Source organism: Sinocyclocheilus grahami, unplaced genomic scaffold, assembly GCF_001515645.1.
Source record: "Sinocyclocheilus grahami isolate Dianchi unplaced genomic scaffold, SAMN03320097.WGS_v1.1 scaffold642.1, whole genome shotgun sequence".
Lineage (NCBI taxonomy): Eukaryota > Metazoa > Chordata > Actinopteri > Cypriniformes > Cyprinidae > Sinocyclocheilus > Sinocyclocheilus grahami.
This window is the reverse complement of record NW_015505821.1, coordinates 376,872-399,165: the sequence shown is the minus strand read 5'-3', so window position 1 is coordinate 399,165 and position 22,294 is coordinate 376,872. Positions and strand designations below refer to the sequence as shown.

The 22,294-nt window shown below is 35.0% G+C and overlaps 1 protein-coding gene across 4 annotated transcripts in view; it reads left to right on the top strand.

Annotated features, from left to right (window-relative positions):
- Nucleotides 1-22,294, top strand: part of LOC107558350 (serine/threonine-protein kinase D3) — a 77,648-nt gene that overhangs the window by 52,718 nt on the left and 2,636 nt on the right. For 3 of the 4 annotated variants that reach the window (XM_016242007.1, XM_016242008.1, XM_016242006.1), the window contains exons 10-17: nt 2,657-2,734; nt 6,139-6,430; nt 12,521-12,573; nt 12,870-12,942; nt 13,837-13,943; nt 15,157-15,318; nt 18,163-18,261; nt 18,663-18,930. In XM_016242007.1, the coding sequence (XP_016097493.1) occupies nt 2,657-2,734; nt 6,139-6,430; nt 12,521-12,573; nt 12,870-12,942; nt 13,837-13,943; nt 15,157-15,318; nt 18,163-18,261; nt 18,663-18,930 (1,132 nt within the window). Of the gene's footprint in view, nt 1-2,656; nt 2,735-6,138; nt 6,431-12,520; nt 12,574-12,869; nt 12,943-13,836; nt 13,944-15,156; nt 15,319-18,162; nt 18,262-18,662; nt 18,931-19,187; nt 19,476-22,294 lie in introns of those variants that run through there. The other variant, XM_016242009.1, reaches the window with a different exon arrangement.

Below are 22,294 nucleotides of genomic sequence, written 5' to 3'. Positions count from 1 at the left end.
ACCGCACAGAGTAGCATTATAACAGAACGTTCAAATGTATCTAGTATGATAAAACAGCGCTGCTTACAGTCGGAAGCAGTCGACTGTGGCATAATAAAAGCTCCGCTGCTCGTGCAGCGGCCTCGTTTCGCTTCGACGGCTTTCAGCCTCACCCTGCTTCATACTATGACATTAATAAATCTTTAACACTAGAACCACCACGGGGTCAATTTTACGCGTGGCTGTTTTTCAAATGTACATAACAGATTTAAAATAAAACATTCAAGTCTCCCAGTCATTGACTTTTACTAAAATTATGTAATTTACAATCCAATGTTGTTAAAAATTATTTCGATAAAACCAGATCAAAAAACGGGGCATTTATACCTATAAGCGCCAGTGGGTCAAATTTACCCGCTATATAATGCATTGATTTTTCGCGCTGTCATTTTCTTGCCGCTTATGTTTTAACATTGTACATTTCTAGGCAACGCCTTTCACGCTCTGATTTAGCGGTTATCAGTTTCATAAATAAAGAAAAAATTATTAAAAATAGGCGATCTATGGAAGATAGGTATTAGAAACACTAAATGCCATGAGTGATGGACAGTCTGATGGTAAGTTATGCGTCCTGGGTCGGCTCAGTATCTGACAGTGATCCAGATATCATATTTACATGTTTTAGCCTCACGTTACTCTAATTGGTCAAACTTTAGTTTAATTTTTTAATTTTTGTCTTGCCATATGGTTTATTGTTCGCTACTGTGTTGCTATTCTAGTCTGGCCATTTCCTGAAGAAAAAAAAATCTGATCTATATGATGTAATGAATAAAACCATTCTTTTGATTACCCAAAGTTTAATGGTGTTGTTCTCTTGTTCAAATTATAAATGATATAACTAAACAAATGAATAAATATTTAGGTGAAGCTGTGCGCTTCAAATTTTCATCACATCATCCTATGCAGTGTGGTGAATTATTGTTGCTCATTATTGTCTATAAGCTGTTTTAGTCATTCATAGCATGGGTTATCTTAATATATTGATTAATGACATTGTATTATAATATTAAACCACTCAAATATTTAGGCTACTACCTTCTAATTTCCGTTGTCAGTGCAGACTTTTTTTTTTTTTTTTTAGCTTAGGCTACTGACCATTATGGATTAGTGTAGCCTGCATTAAAAAGTCTTGAACATAAAACAACAGGATAAAAATATAGTTGATGACTAGACATAATAATGTCATGACTCTAGACACTTCTTTGTGAAGACAGTAGCATAATACAGTGAAATAATATGTTCTTTAGCCATATAAATACAGTTGCCATGTGCGTGGGTAAAATTTACCCACTGGCACTTTTAGGTATACAGCGATCCCTGGCAGTTCTAGTGTTAGTACATTAGCTCATCCATGAACATGATTTCTGCCCGAGTCCCATCGGATTGCATCGGCTGTGGGGATGAAGACGACAACTCCCATGATTCTACACTCAGTCACTGCGTCATCGAACTACGCCTTTGTTTCTTTGTTTGTTTTGAATACGCGCCCTCTAGTGGCAAAAAATTACATATTGTTCCTTTAATTTTAAAATATCATTAATTAAATTCACAATGCAAAAGAGTCGTGATTTGATGCATTTTTTAAAATGTCCTTGCCAAAACGTATATATAGGAAAATCATCGCATCAGTTGAAATTGTGAATTAATGAACATAAATCAAGAGTAAGACGACAAGACATAATCTCTCCAGTAGCTAGACATTTCAACGAGCTGGGAAATGACATAAAAAAATAGGAATGTATAGGTATAGAGGAAGTTTTTGGATCGCATTTGAGGTGATATAAATAAAGAATTATTCAAACGTGAAGCATTTTGGATCTCTCTCTGGTTCTAAACGGTATGAATGGGAGGAATTCGATTTTAATTTTTTCCTTCAAGGAATTATAATTGGTCACATCCATCTTAAATATCTTGTGGAGTATATTTTGAGTATTTATAGTGTGAAAATCAATGATTATTTATGACGATGTATATCTGATGATTTGAATTCATTGTACTTTCCATCGTTATATATTTTGAAATTTAACTTGTGTAGTAGATGCTGGTGATTTGTTTATTTATTGAACTGTTTATTAAATTGTTTAATTGTATAGTTGTGATAAATATGGGATCATATGAAATTCATGTTCTAGCCATGGGTATATGATGCAATGTATTGATGGATGTGAAGGTTTGTGTTGTGTACAAAAGGAAATAGTCCAGCATTTAAATGGAGTACGTGTGCTTTTAGAGATCGAAGATTGGGTAATGAATGATGACGTCAATATAATTAATGATTTAAAAAGTGGGTGGAGGGATTGAATTGAATTGAATTTCAGCCAAAACATTTGTGTCCTACTGGTGATTGTCAAATAAAACACAAAAAGAAGACTACTTTTGTTGAGTGCGAATCATGGTTTTATATACTAAGTAATTTAATAGGTAAAAGATAAAAATTCATTTACTTAACCTCATGTTGTTTCAATGCTACATGATTTTCTATTTTGCCTAAACCTTAGACAACTTATACGTCTTGACGGCATCATAATACATTTGCATTAAATGCCCTTTATATCAATGTGTGTTTGCTCACTACTTTCCTGAGTTTTGAAGTTAGTCAAACCTGTTTTGTCCTCAGAGAAAGAGACACTACTGGAGACTGGACAGCAAGAGTCTGACTCTGTTTCAGAATGACTCAGGAGCCAAGTATTACAAAGTAGGTGTTATAAAGTATTCTACTTCTATTTTCTATTGTAAGTACACTAATACATTTTGAGGTTCATGTTTAAATGACATTCTCTGTTGGTTGAAAAATTTGACATGCATGTGCATATTTTAATGTTATCTAGAATAACCTTTAGAATAACCCCAGAAATCAGAATATTGCTCATAAACTTCAAACGAAACTGATTATGCTGCAGTCCACCTTTGATCTTTGTAATGTCAAAGCATTATAATTAATTGCTCATCTAGAGCATTTCACACAGCTAAAGGCAGTAGTATTTTCCCCTCTCACATACACCGCTGAGGTGTCTGGCAAGTACCACAGAATACCCCTCCTCCGCTGCTTCAGCTTGAGCTAAAAGCCATTCAGTAAAAGAAAGGAAGTGTTTCAAATACAACGTGTAGTTTCATGGTTAATGCAGCTGTATTACTGTGAACTAATCAGTATAATAGCTTTTTATTCTGGGACTTGAATAGCTTCACTACATTTGTGGATTTATTATACAGTATGTGTTTGTACATGTTTGCTTATAGTGGTACAAAAAATATGGTGGCAAATCATTTTAATGCTTTATTTTTTTCCCCAGATCTTCAAGTATATGTGTTTACATTTAAGTAAATTAAAATTTAATGTGAATATTAAAGCAATTTAATTAGACAAATAGACTTGAAAAGAAGGTGTAGGATTTACTTTTAACAGGTTTCACTCAGAAATTGCTTGTTAAGTTCACAAATAATTACTAAGAATCAGCAAGTAATACATTGAATTAACAGGGACATTTTTAAAAAGAAAGGCTGAAATAGTTTTTTTTTAGGAAAACTTACTCCAGTAATCTGTTTTACTACTGAATTACAACTTCAAGAAAAAAAAAAATCATTTTTACCGTGCATACTGTATAGCCTGTGTGTCTTCAGAATGTCATGAATTTAGTCTGTGAAATAATCTTTGTGAGGGACACTGAGCAATTGTGTTGGCAATTTCAATCCATGTGGGCAAGGTTGTATATGCTCGGAGTACTTTTCAGAAATATTTGTGTTTTAAGATAAGTGGACAGCTTAAAATATTTTAAATGTGCACTACCATTCAAAAGTACCACTACCATATACTTGCTACTGCCAATACCTCCACAACATGCTGCTGTGAGCATGTAAGAAATATTGCTGCTGCAAATATAACATACATGAAATAATCCCCCATATAGCATACATGAATCACCTCGTAGCAGATCTATGCAGGTGGAGCTGGGGAAGGTGGAGGGTTTCTGAATCAAGCTGCAACTGCTACGGCAAGCACTAGTCATATATTTGATTGTTGAGCAGCGAGCTCATTGGCTACCGATACAGGAGAGAACCAATCAGCTGTGCCATGTGATAATGATGTCATTAGGTCAGATTGAGTTAGACCTATTGGACTGCGCCATCTAGAGTTTCATGCCAGAACTCTGTGTATATATATACAATAAGTAATAAGTACATTGTGACAAATTATTAATTTAAATGCTTGTACATAGTAGTTAGACACTTAATAGAAAGTATGTCCAAATGTTCTGTTCACAAAAGAATGTTGACAAAAAAATCTATCATGGTTTCCACAAAAAATATGAAGTAGCACAACTGTTTTCAACATTGATAATAATTGGAAATTAGCATATTAAAATGATTTCTGAAGAATCATTTGACACTGAAGACTTTAGTTATGATGCTGACAATTCAGCTTTGAATCACAGGAATAAATGACATTTTAAAATATTTTCAAATATAAAACAGTTATTTTAAATTTTCATAAAATTTCACAATATTACTGTTTTTACTGTATTTTTGATCAAGTATACACAGCCTTGGTATGCATTAGACAGAGACTTTTTAAAAAACAATCATTAAAAAAATAAAATAATCAAAAATCATATCGACCTCAAACTTTTGAATGGTAGTGTATGTATTTTTGCTCCCACTAGGAAATGAGCCATGGTTATATCTTCAGTAATGTTCGCACATCTGGGGATGTGAAGGTCATATTACCAAAATCAGTAGAAAATCTAAATATTTTTAATGTCCTTTTGTTTTTTTCTGTGAATGTCCCTGTGGCAGCTCCACTGTGTTCCCAGCTGTAAAACTAAAGTCAGGAAACCTCACCACCCTGGGTGAGAGTTCAGGGTGTGTTCAATACTGTTTTACACATGACTTTATTATCAGCTTGGCGCTCAACTTGGATCTTAAATTCTAAAACAGATACCACTTCTTTGACATTTTGACATGATTATACATTATATTCCAAGCAAGCTTATGCAGCTTCACCTATGTTAGAGAAGTACTACATCATTCTGAAGAACAACTCAAACTATTTGTTAACAATCTCCATTTCTGTCCTTTGCTTTATTGTAAAGTAAAAAAATTGTCACACTTCTCAGCACAGTGAGTAAAGTATATGATTCCCAAAGCAACCAATGCTTTATACTTAAAATATAGTGTGAGACATGATCATGCATTTTATTTTCATCTATGACTTAATAGAACCGGTCAGATTTGCACATTTGGAAATCATAGTGCTCTCTTTTGAAGATAGAAGCCCTGTACTTTAGTTTTTTTGGGTAAGGGGGTTCCAGGCATTTCTCAAGATAACCACAACCCACCCCCTTAAGTGTGACCACCTCCTACATAATGTATCAGTGGCTAGCGTAAGACTTGTCTACACACTATACACACATGCACACGAACACTGCCCTGTAATCATGGAGCTCTTCATAGGGTTGGGTCACATGATTCATCCACCAAACCACAAGCACTTCATCTCATATTCAGAGAAGACCGCAGGCGCAGCATTTGTGCTGATTGGCCACAGCTACTGTTTTTCCTGTCTCATCTAAGAGCAAGTTCGGGGGCTGAGCAGAAGGTACTCTTAAGAGACTGTCATAATCAGACTTAGCACATTAGGTTTTGTGTCGTCAGTGAAGATTGAAGCTTAACCCTGGACTACAAGCTCGGCTGCATTCGCAGACAGTGCTATTTTTGATATGTGTGATAAGAAACATTTGAGAGTATCTGTTTGAACCTGGAGGAACCACATGGACTTGCTATTTTTGATATGTGTGATAAGAAACTTTTGAGAGTATCTGTTTGAACCTGGAGGAACCACATGGACTTGGAAAGCAACCGCTCTTTAATTCTCATCAGTGAGATCCTGGTCACTTCGTCTCCATAGAGTTGGTGAACTCTGTGAACTCTGTGAGGCAAACTGTGAACTGGACTGGACATTTTCATTCAACATCACATGGATTAATTTAATGACTCATTTCCAGACTCAAAGAGCAAATGTGAGGTTGTTTAATTGGTTAAACGATCTTATCTAGCTGTCACTGAGTCAGTGTCTAAACTTCTGACTCATTTTCTGACCCACAGGAGATTCCCCTGTCGGAGATCTTGCAGGTGGAGGTTGCGCGTGACTTCAGTAGTTTAGCCCTGGGGGGCAATCCGCACTGCTTCGAGGTCATCACCGCCACCATGGTGTACTACGTAGGGGAGAACACCGGCGGACCCCACCTTCACATCCACAACCCTGCGCTGGCTGCCGGTGGTGTGGGGCTGGAGGTGGCCCAGGGCTGGGAGAGGGCCATCCGCCAGGCTCTGATGCCTGTTCCAGTTACACCACAGCCCAGCATGGGCGCCGCTGCGGGACAGAGTAAAGATCACAGTGAGTAGCAAAGTCAGAACTCTTAAGTCTTTTAAAAACATGTGAAGTGAATCTTCATTTTCATCCAAGAAACTGGAAAGGAGATATTTTACAGAATGTGCGTACTTGATTGTACTTTTCCATACGATTGGCCGATTGTACCATTTATACCAAAAAGGACAAAAAAAATAGTCAAATAGTTTTTTTTTTTTTCAAAATAAGTCCAATTATTATATATTTTTTTACTTTGAATCTCAGAAATTGATAGTAAATTTCACAAGTAATTATAAAGAATGAGCAAGTAACACACTGAATTAAACATGAAATGTTTGTATTTTTGTTCCAAGCCATATGAAAGCTATGAGAAAGAGACATCTGGCACTTCATGACGCATGAAGTTTGAAGTATAATTTATTTTTTAGGCATACTGTCTCTTTAAGACTTAAAGAGATAATTCTGTCATCATTTATTCACCCACAAGTTGTTCCAAACCTTTATGAGTTTCAGTTTGTTTCTTCTGTTGAGCACAAAAGAAAGTATTTTGAAAAATGTTGGTAACCAAACAGTTAACGGTATGGAAAAAGTACTATGGAAGTCAGTGGCTACTGTGAGTAAATGATGACAGGAGTTTCATTTTTGGGTGAACTTTCATTTTTATCCCTTATGGAACGGTTCAACAAACATGTTAATAATAAGGTTCTGGGGTCTATATGTTTTTGAAAGACAAATACTTTTACTCCGCAAAGATTCAGTTTGTTTCTTCTGTTGAGCACAAAAGAAAGTATTTTGAAAAATGTTGGTAACCAAACAGTTAACGGTATGGAAAAAATACTATGGAAGTCAGTGGCTACTGTGAGTAAATGATGACAGGAGTTTCATTTTTGGGTGAACTTTCATTTTTATCCCTTATGGAACGGTTCAACAAACATGTTAATAATAAGGTTCTGGGGTCTATATGTTTTTGAAAGACAAATACTTTTACTCCGCAAAGGTTTTAAATGGATTGACAGTAAAGTGACTATTTTAAATAAATGCTGTCTTTGCTGTCCAAAAATCCTGAAAAAATATCTGCAAAAACAGCACAACTCGTTTCAACATTGGTAAAAATCAGAAATGTTTCTTGAGCTGCAAATCAGCATATTAGAATGATTTCTGAAGGATCATGTGACACTGAATACTGGAGTAATTATGCTGAAAATTTAGCTTTCAAATCAAAGGAATGAATTACATTTGACAAAATATTCACATAGACAACAGTTATTTTAAACCATAGTAATTTGACACAGTAGTACTGTTTTACTGTATTTTTGATCAAATAAATGCAGAAGAAGAGACTTCTTTTGAAAACATTAACAAATCATACCGACCCCAAACTTTTGAACAGTAGTGTATTAGAGTTACATTTATTGCTACATATTAATACAAATTTACAATTATCCCAAAAGGCTGTCAAAAGTGCACTTTAATTAATTAAAAATATATGTGACCAGCCATGACACGAAATTTGCCAAGTTACTGCTACTGAAAATAATAATAGTTTTACTCTATACAATGCTTTTATCCAGTCCCCAATGCAGTTTACAAGGCATAAACATAAAAGCACATCGCTAGCAACATGCAAAATTCAAAATACTGTACAAACTGCAGATATAACACAAGTCTACAGAATAGGCCAGAATGATGTATGGATAAGTGATAAATCAGTGAAACAGAATGAATACAGTCAGAAGTGTAGAATGTCCAAACAAGCAGTCATTGATGAAGCAATGGTACAAACCGAGACAACCGTGAATATGGACTTTCAGGCAGATTTGCAGCTCTATTCTGGAGAGTAAATGGCTGAGCTTAAGTATTTAATATCCTGATGCACCTCTATGTAATTGTGTTGAGAGACAGAAGATTAAAAAGGTTTGACAGGTCTGGATTAATGAAAGCTGTTTAGTTATGAAACAAACACACTTTTGATTCAGTATTCAGAGGAGATTTCTGCCCAGAGATGAGTGACATACTTAATTAAGGGTTCGTCTGTAGACAAATCCAACCCAAAAACATAAACAGAAAAACAAAAAAGTGTACCTTCAGAGAATTACTATGCAACTCGAAGACAAATACTTTTACTCCGCAAAGATGTTTTAAATGGATTGACAGTAAAGTGACTATTTTAAATAAATGCTGTCTTTGCTGTCCAAAAATCCTGAAAAAATATCTGCAAAAACAGCACAACTCGTTTCAACATTGGTAAAAATCAGAAATGTTTCTTGAGCTGCAAATCAGCATATTAGAATGATTTCTGAAGGATCATGTGACACTGAATACTGGAGTAATTATGCTGAAAATTTAGCTTTCAAATCAAAGGAATGAATTACATTTGACAAAATATTCACATAGACAACAGTTATTTTAAACCATAGTAATTTGACACAGTAGTACTGTTTTACTGTATTTTTGATCAAATAAATGCAGAAGAAGAGACTTCTTTTGAAAACATTAACAAATCATACCGACCCCAAACTTTTGAACAGTAGTGTATTAGAGTTACATTTATTGCTACATATTAATACAAATTTACAATTATCCCAAAAGGCTGTCAAAAGTGCACTTTAATTAATTAAAAATATATGTGACCAGCCATGACACGAAATTTGCCAAGTTACTGCTACTGAAAATAATAATAGTTTTACTCTATACAATGCTTTTATCCAGTCCCCAATGCAGTTTACAAGGCATAAACATAAAAGCACATCGCTAGCAACATGCAAAATTCAAAATACTGTACAAACTGCAGATATAACACAAGTCTACAGAATAGGCCAGAATGATGTATGGATAAGTGATAAATCAGTGAAACAGAATGAATACAGTCAGAAGTGTAGAATGTCCAAACAAGCAGTCATTGATGAAGCAATGGTACAAACCGAGACAACCGTGAATATGGACTTTCAGGCAGATTTGCAGCTCTATTCTGGAGAGTAAATGGCTGAGCTTAAGTATTTAATATCCTGATGCACCTCTATGTAATTGTGTTGAGAGACAGAAGATTAAAAAGGTTTGACAGGTCTGGATTAATGAAAGCTGTTTAGTTATGAAACAAACACACTTTTGATTCAGTATTCAGAGGAGATTTCTGCCCAGAGATGAGTGACATACTTAATTAAGGGATCGTCTGTAGACAAATCCAACCCAAAAACATAAACAGAAAAACAAAAAAGTGTACCTTCAGAGAATTACTATGCAACTCATGCTTGTCATTTTCAGAGTAATTTACAATTTGTCATATTTCAGATAGGATTTGTTTAAATTATTATAGCAAAGGACTGTGGAAAATATGTCTCAGCAATCAAATTGTTAAATGACCAGCCACATGATAATATGAGGGGCCGTACAAGCCATAATTCATTCTGGCACTCTCACACACTGACATTCTCCATTCACATACATATATTTTTGCTTTCACACACTTACATTCTCCTATATTTCTACTCTCACACACATACATTCTCATTTCACATACATGCATTTCTACTCTCTCTCACACACACATACATTCTCCTTAAACATACATACATTTCTGCTTTCACACACGTACATTCTCCTTTTACATACATACATTTCTACCTTTTTTTGGTATCCATTACTTCCTGTTTAAGCAGGAAGTCACTCTCAGATCAGGATATACATGTGCAAGACTTGCTCAGCTCTTCCTTACAATTTCACAATGATGCTATTCAAAGTCATCCTGGTTTTTTTTTCAAGTACATATTTTAAGTTTTTAATTTTAAAATATCATTATGTAACCTACGTGTTCTACAGATCTGTGTACAAGTGTTATGATACTGATTTTGATTGTATTGACAGGTCTCAACGCTAAGGACATTTTCTACTGGCCTGGTTTGGCCAGTGGTTAAAATGTTTTACTTGCCCTGGCAAAATTTTCACAGGCCTTGCCACAATCAATAAATCAATAAATAAGACTTATTGTTTTCATTGTTGACTGTAACATCATATTATAATAAATGATAACCATTTTTGCACAAATAGGTACAATAGTTCAAAGATAAAACTAAAATGAACCATGCTTTTTCAGGTCTTTCAGGTAGGTCTAACTCTATTCCAGTTAAGGATGCACTGATCAGGATTTTTCGTGACCAATTCCAATGGCCAATTTTTTTTTTTTTAAATGTTTACAATCTAATGAGCCGATTCCCATACTTGTTGAATTTTTATTTATTTAGTTTTTATTACTTTTATTTATTTATTTTTACATTTATTAAATGTTTATTTTGCTCTGTTACTGGCCAAACTAACCTTGAACAAACAAACAAACATAAATATATGAAACATGAAGCAACTGCACAAAACAAAAACATCAGATGGGCTGAATGATTATTTTATTATTACTCTTTATTATTATAAGTGATTTATTACCTTAATTATATGTAGCCTATGTCTGCACTATGACTGTAGGCTGTACTGGAAGCTCCTGACACCAAGACGAATTCCTTGTGTGTGTAAACACACTTGGCAATAAAGCTCTTTCTGATTCTGATGAAAATACAAATTCAATCTCTGAAACCAGGTGTCGCTTATAGAACATAGCAGCGTTTCCTGGGTTATTGCAGTAGGTTTTATATGGGGGGGGGGGGGGGGGGGGGGGGTGATAGAGGCTATTTACACTAACTGAAAATAGCAGTATTTTTTTAGTGATATCATATGCTATTTACACTAAGTGCAAATTGCTATAGATTATATTTAGCCTATAGCCTACTATGTTAATATAGCAGGGTATTCTGCTAATTACTTATTGCAATGATCTGCACCTCAGCATTGTAATACATTATAAAACAGTATGCAATAATAACTTATTGAGTGTAAATTTACTTATTGAATTTTAATTCAAATTATTAAATGGATGCCACTATTTGGACAAAAGCCCTCCCTACACCTACCCGATACTTTATTTTCAACTTTTTGATGATTTCCTTCATTGTTATTAAAAATAAATGCTTTTCTGATGTTATTTGAAATTTGAAAAGGGAGAAAAAAAAGTTTGCCAAAAGGCAGATTCGAACCCGGGTCGATCGGGTCAAATTTTTACCATATGCGCCACTGAATCTAACGATTGTTAACCATCTTTTGTAATTATGACTATCCCAATCACACGTTGGTGGGTGGAATTAGTGTAAGCCTCTGCCAACAAGGCGGGCTATTTGCACTTAGTGTAAATAGACACTCCGATTTTTTTTTTATTCCCAACAGTTAAGCAGTTAAAATTTCCCACAGAAAAAACAGGGGGTGCTGCTGCAGCACCCAGCACACCCATGATCACATATCATGATGATCATTACGTTTGTGTTACCAAATTGCATCCTGTCAGGAATAACCTGCCCGCGTTGTTTTTAACCTGGTCGTTTTTGATTACTGTCAGTTTAAATTCCGGCGTTGCCAGATATTGAAAAACAAACAAAACAATCTAAAAATAAATAAAAACGCAATGAGTCCAAATCTTGAGTTATGGAAATAATATAAAGATATCGCTGTCCTTAACTTACAACCTCCCACTTTATTCACTTCCTAAATTAAGTGAAAAAAAAAAATCCATAGAAGCTTATAATAAGTGTATCTGGCAACCCGACTGAGGCTGAGCCGCATCCTCAATCACAACTCCCTCAAGGGACGAGGCCATGTAACCATTTCACAATTATATAATATTTATTTTTTAATTTTTTAAACCCACATAACTTGCTGAAATACTTCTGCGGCCGCCTCATCTACCTCAGCCATGCTGATCAGGACCTGACCCGATGACCCTGATCGCGCCTGACTTGCCTTCCGTTTCCATTATACGCCTTCCATTTCCACTATACTCCTTCCGTTTCCACTATAATGTGAAAGGAGAATGTATGTGTGTGTGAGAGTGCCAGAATGAATTCTGGCTTGTACGGCCCCTCATATGATAACTCATAATTTGTTGCATATATTGGATAAAGTTTAAAACAGAAGAAAAGAGAAGTTATCTGCCTCATACTTTCCTACACACAAGTTTGACATTTGAACATTAATTATATGAAATGCCAAAGCTAAACTGAATGCATGCATGTGTGTGTGTTGCAGAGGAACTGTCCATCAGCATTTCTGTATCTAACAGTCAAATCCAGGAAAATGTGGTGAGTGACTTGTTTACCGACAATATTTCACAACTACACACTCTCTTTATTCACACTTCTGCATGTTCGGTCATGTCCATGGTCAAATCACACCGCAAGAAAAGAATTGAGAGAGGGAAAAAAAAATTGGGGTTATTAAGCATGCATTTAACTGTAGACTGAGAAGTTGTATTTGGATTGAATGTACTTGTGAATTATGTTTGATTTTAATATTTGTTTAGTGATAATCTTAGTTAATCTTGTGTCTATATTTAAAAAAAATATATATATATATTTTTTTTTTGCTCTGTCTTTAGGATATCAGCTCAATCTATCAGATCTTTGCTGATGAAGTGTTGGGTTCTGGACAGTTTGGCATCGTTTATGGAGGTACACTCTAAAAAATTATTCTCAACTATACTACCTTAAAATCACTTAAGTGATTCTTTGAGTTGTACATAGCAAAATAAATGCTTACAAATCCAACAGTTTGTTTTGTTTTAAATTTATATCTAGGTTAAATTTAGATTTAGATCAATTTAGATTGTTTATATTTATTTCACAAAAACAATCTAGCATCTCGTGTAAAAATTATATTTTTAAGATATACTTAATATTTTTGTGAAATTTGAATACAGATATTTGAGAATGGAGAAATTATACTTAGAACTACAATTATTACTTATTTCATATCAGTATTTTTCATCTTTGACCACAGCTGAAGAAACTGAGAAAGTTGGACACAATGAACATTTGTACAACAGATTAAAATAAAATAAGATTACATTACTCTTAAATATTGGTTTTAAAATTGGATTGCTCATATATTTGAGTTACCTTAACTCGTTAGTTCTACTCAATTTTGTTTGTCATGGTACAAAATGTAGTAATTCTGTAAGGTATGTTTCATTATATTTATTACACAGCACAATGCAGTACTTGATTCTGATGGGTCATTTTTGTCATTTTATAAAATATTTAAGAGTAATAACAACTAAACTGACCATTATTACAGTTTCCTACATAGCTCTTCTAGTTTCACATATCTTGTGTATCATTCTTCTGTCACTGTAAATTATTTCATCTCAATATAACACTTACAGTATATTTGTGTGGCTGTGGAATGAGCTCCAGCCAGTTACAAGAGCTCTTGTACTATTTATAATATACACACCAAATGCATTACAATAAATCTATAGTTTTATCACTTGAAACCAATAAACTTTTTGCTAAATATTTTACTGCATTTGAAATATTTTTTTTTTAAATGTCATCTGTTTTAAGGGAAACATAGAAAAACAGGCAGAGATGTGGCCATCAAAGTAATAGACAAGATGAGATTCCCCACCAAACAGGAGAGCCAGCTGAGAAATGAGGTTGCCATTTTACAGGTGATCAGTGTTTTTAATGTGATTATTGAGAGACTGTGGATGTGTGATACTAGTAGAATAATGTTTATGACTTCCTTAATTCAGAATTCTGGAGACGAGTGGTCCTTTTTAAAGGGTTAGTTCACCCAAAAATGAAAATTCTGTCATTAATTACTCGTGTTGTTCCAAACCCGTAAGACCTTCGTTCATCTTCGGAACACTATTTAAGATATTTTTGATGAAATCTGAGGGCTCTCTGACCCTCCCATAGACAGCAAGGTAACTACCACGTTCAAGGTCAAGAAAACGACAGTATCATGACACGAGCATGTGGCGGCGCTGACCCAGATCCGGCGTCATGACGTCATCACGCCGGATCTGGGCCGGCGCCGCCACATGCTCGCATCATGATACTGTCGTGAACGCGCGTCCACAGAGAGCCAGCTGAGAAATGAGGTTGCCATTTTACAGGTGATCAGTGTTTTTAATGTGATTATTGAGAGACTGTGGATGTGTGATACTAGTAGAATAATGTTTATGACTTCCTTAATTCAGAATTCTGGAGACGAGTGGTCCTTTTTAAAGGGTTAGTTCACCCAAAAATGAAAATTCTGTCATTAATTACTCGTGTTGTTCCAAACCCGTAAGACCTTCGTTCATCTTCGGAACACTATTTAAGATATTTTTGATGAAATCTGAGGGCTCTCTGACCCTCCCATAGACAGCAAGGTAACTACCACGTTCAAGGTCAAGAAAACGACAGTATCATGACACGAGCATGTGGCGGCGCTGACCCAGATCCGGCGTCATGACGTCATCACGCCGGATCTGGGCCGGCGCCGCCACATGCTCGCATCATGATACTGTCGTGAACGCGCGTCCACAAGTGACGCAGTAGAGACGAAAATGTGGAATAAAGTCGTTATTTTTGTTTTCTTTGCGCAAAAAAGTATTCTCGTAGCTTCGTAACTTTACTGTTGTCACACTGACTACTTTGTCGATCATCTTGGTACTTTTCTGGACCTTGAACATGGTAGTTACCTTGCTGTATATGGGAGGGTCAGAGAGCCCTCAGAATTCATCAAAAATATCTTAAATTGTGTTCCGAAGATGAACGAAGATCTTACGGGTTTGGAACAACACACGGGTGTGTAATTAATGACAGAATTTTCATTTTTGGGTGAACTAAACCTTTAATATGTTTAATATGTGACTGTTGTTCTTGTTCTCATAGAATTTGCACCATCCTGGCATTGTAAACCTGGAGTGTATGTTTGAGACTCCAGAAAGAGTCTTTGTTGTCATGGAGAAACTCCATGGAGACATGCTGGAGATGATCTTGTCCAGTGAGAAGAGCAAACTTCCAGAGCGCATCACCAAGTTTCTGGTCACACAGGTTTGCAAATCTTTGTCTCCTCCTATCCTTTCAAATCCATTTTGGTATCCATCTTATGTATTCTGAAGTGCAATTTGTTTCGATGAGGCAGTAGTCTGGATCTCATCTAGAGCTAAATTAGGCCCCGTCCACACGGAGACGCGTTTAGCTGTATACGCATACATTTTGTATCGCATAGGCGTTTCGTCCTGACAGATCCGGCGTTTTGGGAGAGTGAAATTAATATTTTTTTGAAACCGGGTCCCAGAGTGGATAAATCTGAAAACGCCACCCTTGCGTTTTCGTGTGGACAGCGAATCTGTATATTTTCTGAAACGATGACGTCATCAGCCCACGTCTCGCCCCTAGTCAGACACCGCTACGTCACGTAACAGCAACAAAAACATGAACAAACACTGAACGATTGTCTTTTTATTAACTAACATTAACACAGATTAATAAACGTATTGTTCCATGTTCGTTTGTATACCGCGCGCAAGGTTTATGAGCATAGTCCAAGTCGTCTTCTCCATTTTTAGTGCATCTCTGTGGCAGAATTACAGCTCCACATGCTGGTCTGGCATATATACTACAGCGTTTTGTGTCGGTTTCGTGGTTTCGTGTGGATGCAGATATTTCTTGAGATGAGGGGAAAAAAAAGATCAGATAGGGAAAGCTCTGGCTTCGTGTGGACATAGCCTTAGAGCGGTGAGTCTGTGGCTTGATTAGAGCAGTGGGGCCCCTGAGGGCCTCGGGAGCTCATCCATTAGCCATGGATCTGAAGCCACAGAGCTGCTGTGATGTGGCAAAGATGTTTCTGTCTGCGGTGTTAGATGATTGTGATTGCATCCACGTATGTTCTCGACATGTAGCCCAATGCCCGCTGTCAGTGGTGTTGGTCTCACTGCCCAACTATCTTCCTATCAGACCAAGCATTCATATACTACTGTTCAAAAGTTTGGGGTCAGTAATATTTTTTTATGTTTTGCAAGAAGTCTCTTGTACTCACCAAGTTTACGTTTATTTGATCAAAACTGCTGTAAAAAGACTAACATGATTACAATTTAAAATAACCGTTTGAAGAAATGTAATTTATTCCAGATGTCAAAGCTGAATTTTCAGCATCATTACTCCAGTCCTTGATCCTTGATCACATGATGCTTCAGAATCATTCTAATATGCTGATTCGCTGCTCAATAAACATTTTTGATTATTAGCAATGTCGAAAACAGTTGTGCTGCTTCATATTTGTGTGGAAACGGTGATACTTTTTTCAGGATTAAAAAAAAAATGTTACTGATCCCAAACATTAGAACAATAATATGTGACCCTGGACCACAAAACCAGTCATAAGGGTCCATTTTGAAATTGAGATTTTATACATAAAATAAATAAGCTTTCCATTGATGTATGGTTTGTTAGGATAGGACAATATTTGGCCGAGATACAACTATTTGAAAATCTGGAATCTGAGGGTGCAAAAAAATCTAAATACTGAGAAAATCACCTTTAAATTTGTCCAAATTAAGTTCTTAGTAATGCATATTACTAATCAAAAATTAAGTTTTAATATATTTACGGTAGGAAATGTACAAAATATATTCATGGAACATGATCTTTACTTAATATCCTAATGATTTTTGGCATAAAAGAAAAATCGATAATTTTGACCCATACAATGTTTTTTTGGCTATTGCTAAAAATATACCCAAGCGACTTGAGACTGGTTTTGTGCTCCAGGGTCACATATATGTAGTGTAATATGAGAGTGGATAAGGTTTTATTAAACTAACCTTTTACTAGCACAGTATTCCTCTTAAATACATTACTATTTTACTGGTATCAAACTACAATATCAGTCCAGAAAGCTTGTTTGCTGTCGTATGAAACCGTTAGCTGCTCAACTAGAATATTTCAAATTGGGGAGAAATCACATTCTTCCATTTATCCGATCAGACAAAGTTGATGATAATTAGAAACAAATTAAAGGGATAGTTCACCCAAAAATGAAAGTTACCCTATGTTGTATGACTTTCTTCTTTCAGACGAATACAATCAGCATTATATTAAAAAAATGTCCTGGCTCTTCCAAGCTTTATAATGGCAGTCAATGGCTGTTGAGATTCAATAGTCCAATAGAAGTCCAATAAAGTGCATCCATCCATCATAAAAAAGTGCTCCACACAGGTCCAGGGGGTTAATAAAGGCCTTCTGATGGGTTTGTGTAAGAAAAATATCTATATTTAAAACTTTATAATCCTCAATCTCCAGCTTCCGCTAACTGTCGTACGCTCATTTGTCTCTCGCGTTCATGAGAGAGTTGGCGTTCCATGTAAGTGTAGTGTAAGCTCTGGTGAGAAGTGACGAACGCGTAAGTGCAGAGGAGAGAGAAAAACAAAACACCAGTTACCAATTAGAAGTACAAAACAAGGATTTGTAAAATAAAATGTCAGAGGATTTCCATTCGTGAACGCACGTACGGCAGTACAGACAGACAGACAGGCCTTTATTAACCCCCTGGAGCCTATGGAGTACTTTTTATGATGGATGGATGCACTTTATTGGACTTCTTTTGAACAATTTCATCTCAACACCCATTCACTGCCATTATAAAGCTTGGAAGAGCCAGAACATTTGTTAATATAACTCCGATTGTATTCGTCTGAAAGAAGAAAGTCGTATACACCTAGGATGGCTTGGTGGTGAGTAAATCATGGGGTAATTTTAATTTTTGGGTGAACTATCCCTTTAAGGGTTTTACTTTTAACTTTAGAAGTGGATATTACATTGGTGGCCATTCAAAGTGTTAAAAAGACCATCCAGTTGATACCTGCATGCCAATAAGTGACTACTTTACTGTGATAGATCCTTGTGGCTTTGCGACATCTCCATTTCAAGAACATTGTTCACTGTGACCTGAAGCCAGAAAATGTGCTGTTGGCATCTGCGGAGCCATTTCCTCAGGTAAACAACAGTGAATTAAACACTTCATTCTTGAAAAATCACCATATAATAAGCACCAGGTTTCCCAGACTGGCTTTGTGAACTGCAAGAGGTTATTGAGTTGAAAGCTAATAATTAATTAAATAAATAAAAAAATAAAATTACAATAAATACATCATTTTAAAATAAAAAGCATTTAAAATATAACACAAGAAAATAATGAAATAATTTAGATGTTTATTTGTAACCATTAACCAACATCAGAGATCTGTGAATGTGTTGATAAATTATTGGAATATTATCTTAAATTCTCAGGAGGTCCTTCAAGTAAATACTTAAAATTTCAAAAATGTTTGAAATCCCTGTGATAAAACATGACCAAACTAGACCACTTGCTCAGTGAGATCACTCTCTTGGTCCAGGTAAAGTTGTGCGACTTTGGGTTTGCTCGGATCATCGGGGAAAAATCTTTCCGGCGTTCAGTGGTGGGCACACCAGCGTATCTGGCCCCAGAGGTGCTGCGCAGTAAAGGCTACAACCGTTCCCTGGACATGTGGTCAGTGGGAGTCATTATCTATGTCAGTCTGAGTGGCACCTTCCCCTTTAATGAGGACGAGGACATTAACGACCAAATCCAGAACGCAGCGTTCATGTACCCATCAACACCCTGGAAAGAGATCTCCGCAGAAGGTAATTAGCCGCGCTTTACTGATTTCAAGCTACTTTTCTAAAGAATGAACCTGTTTTCTCAGCACCTCCATGTTTTTTTTTTTTTTTTTTTTTACAGAGTAGTTGCAGTTACTGAGAAAACCAAAGATAAACTGGTTTTGTAAATTTTCTGAAGAAATAGGCAATAATGCATTACTTTGTTTTACAAACGACTGAGGATGAGGTGTTCATTTGTAATCATCTGTACTGTAGTGTGTAATTTCTATCTTTTGCTTTAGAAGAAAAAGGGAGATGTCTAGATGTCTGTCTTGTCAGACAGCGAGCAGACTGTCCACCCCCACGTCTGTTTAGAATAGTTCTTTCCGCCCAAGACCTGAAAGATTATACCAGCCTCTCCCAATTTCGGTCTGTCACACTCCTCTACAACACTATAAATGCCATTTCTCTGTCTCTACATTTCACATCATTATATGTTTAGTTTTATAGTTTGGTTTATTTTTGAGGAGCAATTATACTCAAATCCATCATTACAGTAGTTTAATTTATTGTTGAAGCTCACAGCTCTATACTTGTTTTAATTTTATTTTACTACAGTACCATTCGAAATATGGGGGGGGGGGTTGTTTTCAACATTGATAATAATAAGAAATGTTTCTTGTTAATGTTACTGAACTTTCAGCTTTGCCATCCATCACAGGAACAAATAGCATTTTCTATTTTAAATGCATAAAAAAATGAATTTTAAATTATAGCAATATTAATCACAATGTTACTGTTTTTACTGTAATTTTTGATCAAGTAAATGCAGTCTTGATGAGAATAAGAGACTTTTTTCAAAAACCAACCCTATACTTTTGAATGGTAGGGTTTGCTAATAGCTCTGTGCTTAATAGATTCCAGAAACATTTATAAAGTTAATCATCCTTCAGGATGTTTCCAAAAAGCAGTTGTCATAGAATAGACTTCAAGTGCATTTAAATAAAAATATAAATTCATGATGCTTACATTACATTAAATTCTTCCTCTTCCTCTCTGAGACTACACTCACAAGCTCCTTACTGAGATTTGAGCATTGCTGACACTGTTATCACTGTCATTAACTCTGGAAGCTCGCAACTCAACCCTTTAATACATTTGTGAAATTGACATTGCAAATGCACATTAGATGATCTAATAAAGGATTATTTAAATGTAATTGATTTCCCTGCACAAAATAATAAAACTATTTATTTTTGTAGTTTGTACTTAAACTACTGTAACTAGTACCCTTACAAAAAAAAAAAGTATTCCTTAAGTTCATTTTATTAAGGGCCTATGATTTCCATGATGCAGAAAACACAGACGGAATCAAAGAATCCAGTAATAAGAATGGAATTTACTGTATAGAATGTATACAGAATGTCACGGAATTTGCCAGATTTTGGATGGATAAATCAAAAGTAGGTTGATAAACTTAAATCAAAACTCAATATAGATTAGTGTCTGTGAATACTAAGCTGCAAAAATACTATTTAAATACGGATCCTGTATGTTCTTCGTGTCTCGGTGTGAATGAATGGTTAAGGTGCGCGTGATGATCGCTGTGTTTTCAGCCTCCAACTCAATATATGAGTACATTAACACTTAAACATAATCTCTAGAACTGCTCTAAGAGTCATTTCATGAGCATTTTACCTTTTCTTTTGAGAAAAACTATGGCATATCATATACAAACAGAAACTTAAAGGTCTTCACAGCAACCTGTCAAAGTTCAGATTAACTTGTAGAAACTGACAGAAATGCATTACTTCATGTAATGATAGTACTACTATTACTAATAAAATTATTAAACCATTATTTTAAAGGAATATTTACCAGAAAAAATGATTTACCATAATTTATTTACCAGAAAAATGTAAATAGCACAACACAGTATTTCTGGAAAAAAGAAGAAGAAATGAAATAAAATAAAATAAAATAAAATAATTAATTATTTTGTATAAAATAAATTATTAGAGATGCTTTTGATTATTAAAATGTAATGAAACTATTAAAATGGAGTCCAAAATATAGTACAAATAAAACTGAATTTGAGAAAAATTTCATAGGGCCTTAAAATGTCATTTTTGTTCAACTTTTAATAAATTGCTATTAAATATTGTAAGTTTCACGATTTAAATTAATTAGACATGCTTTTTGATTAATACAATTTAATTTAACCATTAAAACAGAGTATAGAAAAATTAAGATGAAAAAAACATAATTTTTGGGAAAAAAATAACACAGATTTCAAAGGGCCCTGTTTTATGAAGTAAACTTGAAATTCAAAAATCCCCCCCAAATATACATTAAGTATACTAAAAAAACACTCCAGTATTCCAATAATTGGGACTAAATTGGTCCACTTTTTTTAGTTTAGTGTAGTGTAATTTCAGTGTAACAAAAGTAAACTGCTTTACATTTAAGTTTACATAAGTTTTTCTTTTGTGTTGCTGTGACTCTACTCTGAACCGTACTACAAATGAACTTATTAGGTATACTATCAGTTATATACTTCTAGCCCACTTTCTAGTTTATGGAAGTACACTTTGAATTATACTCAGTAAACTACTAATTATTGGGTTAATAGCATTGTGTACAAAAACAATCAGATTCACTTCCACCAATGTACCATTTTCTCTAAGCTGTTTATAAGCCATTTATTCCTTAAAAGCTATTTAACCCCAAAGCTGATTTGTTAATACAAACCTGAAGATGTAAGTTTATCAGTTAGCTACACTATAAAAAAGTATAATGTTGTTAGCTACACTATAAAAATTGCAAACACAAATAAAAGCCAAGTATACCTAGAAAATCCTACTGTATCATGTTTGATAGTGATATTTCAAGATGATCACTTACTGACCTGAAGCAAGCTAGGCTTCATTATCCATGCATATATATATACAGTATATACATTTTTTTTTTTTTTTTTTTTTTTTTAATCATGTTGAAATATTCATGTCAAATCTGATCATCAGGCTTTTAAGGAACATTTATTTGTTCATCGCTCACTCATCATTTTACGACATAGCATTATATGTTTTGATCATAATACTAAGCATTTACAAATCATCTTACGAAGACATATCATTGGAGATACTCAAGATATTCAACAAAAAAAACATTTGCAAGCTATATATATTTCTGTCATGACAACTCTCGGAGGGATTGGCATGGTAATGTACATGACAATGTTAATGTATTTGGTCTTGGCGGAATAGATCTGCTACGCTGCTGCTGCTGCTATACAGGTAGGTCTATACAGGTGGAGCTGGGGAAGGTGGAGGGTTTCTGAATCAAGCTGCACTGCTATGGCAAGCACTAGTCATATATTTGAATGCTGAGCAGCGAGCTCATTGACTAC